This window comes from Cryptotermes secundus, unplaced genomic scaffold (genome assembly GCF_002891405.2).
Source record: "Cryptotermes secundus unplaced genomic scaffold, Csec_1.0 scaffold1116, whole genome shotgun sequence".
NCBI lineage: Eukaryota > Metazoa > Arthropoda > Insecta > Blattodea > Kalotermitidae > Cryptotermes > Cryptotermes secundus.
In genome coordinates, this window is record NW_019738890.1 from 188,136 (window position 1) to 193,700 (window position 5,565).

A 5,565-nucleotide genomic window follows, 5' to 3' on the forward strand; every position below is an offset into this window, starting at 1 on the left:
GCTGATGAAAGTCGACCACTGTTTGGAGAAATATATTATCATCAGCTTAAGGATTGAAAAATAAACAGTTATACGTCCTTGCCGCCTGTTTCCCCACTGGTTTCTTGTGGCTACCACAGATGAGCGCGATTGTGTAACCCGTGTAACCTATGGTAATCCGTGCCCAGTGTCTATGACGCCTGTAACCGCCAGTAACTGCCGATGACCACCTATGACCAAGTGGATGAAGTGAATGCGTTAGATCGGTCTGTTGCGGTCTGTTGTGCGTCAGTTGCGTGCGGTATGTAGTGGTGTTCGTGGTGCGGTATGTGTTGATACGAAACTAAAACAGGAAATTAAAGGGCTGCGCGTGTAACGCGTTGGTCGTCGAGTGATTGGTAGAATGGTGTTCGGATTTTTAAGGAGAATAAAGTCTTGGATTGTGTGGTCGTGGACGTATTTATGGGCATTCTGGTTTCTCTTGGTGCTGTTCGTGATATACTATCTTCGTGGACCCCTTAAAATAAGCGAAAATATTGGAATTGGTAATGGTTGCACCTTTCTTTGGCAGAGGGAGCAAGTGTTTAAACTAGCGACAGATTGTCAAATAAATTAGAGGTCAGAATATTATTATGCTCCTACAGATGTTAGTAGGACTTATTGTCGATACTTTTCTTGCTTATGCCAAACATGGGTATCTTATAGTTTAGTTTTTTATAAAGTCGTTAGATTTATACTTTTAATGGTGTTTAGTTCAGTTTTGTTATTTTGTCACATCAGGGAAGGTTCTTACATGTTTTATTTTCTGGTTAACGAAGTAACGTTTCATGGCAAATAATATCGGTGTTAAAGAGTGGTCAGATAAATATGCCATAATTATGTGCCAGAAATATTCATATGGTTAAACTTGCATGAACAAGGTAACGAATGACAGAATGGCATGAATTCAGGGCTTATCACAGGAGTATAATGTGTTGTTTCAGTAGTGTTTACAGTTAATTTTTATTATCAAGTTGTTTCCAATTCTTAAAAATGTGGCCTTATTTTTGTTTCATTTTGGCGGGGGGGATTGCTTTGTAGCTGAATGTGCCTAGAATTTGCATCCATTGTCATTCAGAATCAATTTTGTGCTTTAATGTGAATATGCATCATTTAACATTTTGTACTATGCTGTATTTACTTTTAGAGACGCTTCTCTATGAAGTTAACAGCGGCCTTTTATATTGAAAACATGTTATTGAGCTGTTTGGTTTATTTGTTTTTCTCTGGATATTGGACCAGTTTTTAGGTAGTAGTTTCAGTGTAATTAAGCTCCTTACAAGTTACAGTCTGAAGGACTGTAAATCTGGTTTTCAATATATATCCCCCCATAGTATAATGTGTTTGTGTCTGTCATGACACTGTCATCCTTCAAGAATGGAAATATATCATTTACATGATAATAGGACATGTTATGACAAGATTAACCTTTAATGGGCATGAAGTGCATGCTATATGTGTGTACATGAGATCAAAATCCCTTATTTGAGGAAGGTTAGAGACAGCAGTTGTCCTTCATTCACATACACTTGATTAAAATGTCAAATTTCGCCTTCTAGTCTGTGGCATTGTGTCATATTTAGGATGGTTGAAGGTAGTGCACTGTCAATATTCTGTACAGACATAATTTCAGGGAGTGAGGGCATGTATGATGACCAGCTGAGTACACAGGAAATGTTTACAATGAAAATTATAAATACTAGTCAAGCAAGTTGCATATATAAATACATGAACACTAAACTAAAGCTATTGAACTGCAATGCTAATTTATATTTTAATAAGCAATGCTTGGCTGAAAACTTAACACCTAAATATGCACTAACAAAAACAAAAGTAAATCCACATAACAAAACTAGAGATCTAAAAGCCATAAAAAATTTCCAAGTAACAAGAATAAAAAATGAAATGAAATTTTGGTATACTAAAAAACAGCATCAAAATAAAATGTTATATAAACTGCATCTAGAAAATGCAGCTAATTGGAATAATCTATGGTATATAATATACCTTAATATTGAAGCTATGATTCAACAGAAAATGGAAACCAAATATGACACTCTAAATAACAAAATTAAGAAACTAAAACAAGGTAAAGAAATTAACACCATGAATAATAACACAGCACAACATACACTTTTTAAACATACGATTAATATGACTGACATTGTATTTACTGATGATGAATTGCACCTCCTAGACAAAGGGCTGCACAGGAAACCCCAAAATTTGATAAAATGTTAGCCCTTGAAGCTGACACTGCTATAAGAACTATACCTGAGAAAAACCAACCATATTTGAAACAGTTAGTAGCTAATAACTTACAAAAATTAATTAAGAAACAAAATCAAAAAAGGAATAAAATATACAATCAAAAAGAGGCATGTAGAAAGGAACACACCAAAGAACATCAAACAAAAATTAATTAATAGTCACGCAATAATAGCAAAAGCCGATGAAGGCAACACGCTAGTCATTCTAAAAAAAGACAATTATATCAATAAACTTGATAACTTCATTAGCAATAATAACTTTGCTGAGTTGTCACACGACGTTACCAACAAAGTACAACAAATTACAAGGAATTACATAAACAATTGTAAAAACATCATAAAACACAAAGATAAATCGAAACTTATAAACATGTATCCCCGCGCACCACACACACATACGGCACTATTAAATTACATAAGCAGGGACAACCCATATGACCAATAGTCAGTTGGACAAACTGCCTTGCATATAATCTAGCTAAACACTAGTACACTAGCACACTCATTACAACTCATTGAAATAAATAACAATACACAGATGTGTTCTTTGATATCGAAAATATGTATACCAATATCCCCACAAAGGGACTTTTCAATATTGTTGAAAATCTTATAGCTAAGAATCAAAACATTTCACATGAAACAAAATTGAAATTAATAACCTGCTAAAGATAATGTTAGAACAAAATTATATTAAACATAATGGCAAATGGTTTAAACAAAATGAAGGTCTTGCCATGAGAGCACCAACTTCAGCAATTATTGCCCAGGTATTTATACAATACCTCAAACATAAACTATCATTGATATTTTGACGAAATACCACATAATAGATTATTATAGATACATTGACGATATTTTAATCATTTATAATTCCCATATAACTAACACTGAAAATATGTTGTATGAATTCAACAATATTCTATTACCGTCCTCCTCGTCATCGTCGTTACCGCTCAGTGAGACTTCAAGCCTCTCGAGTTGGTCGTCACTTATACCTCTCCTTCACGTTCACCCCTTTGTGGTCTGCACTTTCATCCGCCGCTTCCTTGTAGCTGTCTGGTTCAGGGTAGGGTGTGGGATTGCTCTGAATTTGAATTTTTATGGGCGCCAGTGGACTTGGGTGAAATCCACGAGTTTGGAACGGGGAAAACAAAGGTGGGGATATGGATAGGCGGACATTTGGGGTTCCGACTGCTCAGATGGTAGGACGAGATTCTGTCTCAGGGTGACTTCTGGGCCTTGCTCACACAAGGAGAGAGAGAACACTGAAAACACACACTTCACCAACACTGTTGCTTTTATTGTAGATGTTCACTACAATTACCCATTACCCGGCTGTAACACTTTGAATTTGTAGACTGGACTCGGGCCAACACCGATTTAACGTCCGGGAGGTTACTCCTGTTACTCCCTTTTGGCTACTCACTCCTGTTACTCACTTTTGTTGACTGACTGCTCTGGAGAGGCAGAAGTCCCGACGGTTCTGGGAATGCCTGGATTCCTCTCCTCTGAAATTTTGCTGATTGGCTGAACCTAAAATTTGGGTGTTTCTCTCATTTGCATTCAGCCAATCCCTAACCAGATCCATGTTAATTTGGGCCTAAGTATAACATGGTCCTTCTGACAGCTCTCAAATAAATGGAGGTATGCTAACGATCGCTCGGTACGCCCCTCTGAAAATTATTGTGACTCGTATCTGTCAAGTCTCAAATTTTCAAAGACTCGCACCATCGTAGTTAAGCATTAAAATTCCCAGTAAACACAGTGGGATACTTCCTGCTCCGTTCTGGGTTTCCAAGTGACCTGCAGCTTGCTTGTCCCTCAGAAAGACCAGATGTTGTCCTTGGCGTCTGCTGGTGCTGGGGTCAATTCTGTATCATCTATTGTTAACAGTAGTACAGTTCGTTTACATGTACTGCATTGTAATTAAAAATGTAAATCAACAACATTGCTGAGGTTCCTGCATGGTGCAGAAAAAGAAATAAATAATAAGATCAGTTTCTTAGATTTATCCATCGAAAAAACACGCGAAAACCCACAACTAGGAATCTATCGAAAACCTACAACTACTGAGCTAATCATCCACAATGATTCAGGTCACCCATTTGAACACAAAAAGCTGCTATAAACTTTCTCATTAATTGATTGAATCAATATCCCCTTTTGCATAACAACAAAAACACAGAAGAAAACATTGTTAGAACTATTCTAAATAATAATAACTACCCACTAAATAACATACAACTAACACAAAAACCCTCCAAAAAATACTATGCAGAAAAATAAATAACCACCTTTACCTATTTTGGCCATGAAATCAGATCTATTACTATACTTTTCAAGAATACTGAAGTTGGTATCTCATTCATTCATTCATCAGTAATATGTCAAGACGACAGGTCCACAGTCTCTTCCAAAACAGCTCCTCCACTTGATGCAAGCTAGAGCTTTCTCCTTCAAATGAAACTATCCTCTTCTGTCCCCAAGGTCATCCAGCATTTTATTACACCTTCTTCCTCGTCTTCTGGTCACTTCTATCCGCCCCTCTATCTTTCCTTCAATAACGTCTTTTAAAAGGCAGTTACCGAGTAAGATATGACCAATCCAATTAGCCTTCCGTTTTCTTATTTCATGTAGGATATTCCTCTGCTCACTGACTCTAAATAACACTTCTTCATTTCTCACATAATCAGTCCAACTGATCTTCTCCATCCTTCTCCAACACCACATTTCGAAGCTTTCCAGGTGTTTCTGATCTACTGCCCTAAGTGTCCAAGTTTCAGCCCCATACAAAGCAATGCTTCAAATGTTCCAAATGTAGCATCTCATATAAGACAAAAAAGAATATAAAACATCTGTTGAAAATAAATGATGACAAAAATGATATGTATAATCTTAGTGGGGTTTACCAACTACAATATTCTGGCTGTCCATTAAAATATATAGGACAGACCAGACATATCTTTAAGGTCAGATTCAAAGAACACATATGAGACATAAAAAATAACGGACAAAGCTCCAGATTTGCTCAACATACGAGGGGGGGACCCAAAAATAACCGGAACCGACCTGTTGCGTGCGCATGCTTTGTAGTTACGAGTTGTGCTGCTAGGTGGTGTTAGCTGGGGGTCTCCCGCGACTGTTAGTGAGCTGGCGTCAGTCTGAGTTAAGTGGTTTGTCTGTGGTGCTCTGTTGTGTGCGTTCCTGTTTCAACCCTTTGGCGATTAGTGAGATGGCCGACCAGAAGGAACAAAGAGTGTGCGTGAAATTTTGC

At 37.2% G+C, this 5,565-nt stretch overlaps 1 protein-coding gene across 2 annotated transcripts in view; it reads left to right on the forward strand.

Moving 5' to 3' along the window:
- Window positions 1–237: 237 nt before the first annotated feature.
- Window positions 238–5,565, forward strand: part of LOC111871312 (protein ST7 homolog) — a 73,680-nt gene continuing 68,352 nt past the window's right edge. Inside the window, exon 1 of one of the 2 annotated variants that reach the window (XM_023864331.2) lies at window positions 238–524. In XM_023864331.2, coding sequence (XP_023720099.1) covers window positions 383–524 — 142 coding nt within the window. In that variant the 5' untranslated portion in view covers window positions 238–382. Of the gene's footprint in view, window positions 598–5,565 lie in introns of both variants that reach the window. The other variant, XM_023864333.1, reaches the window with a different exon arrangement.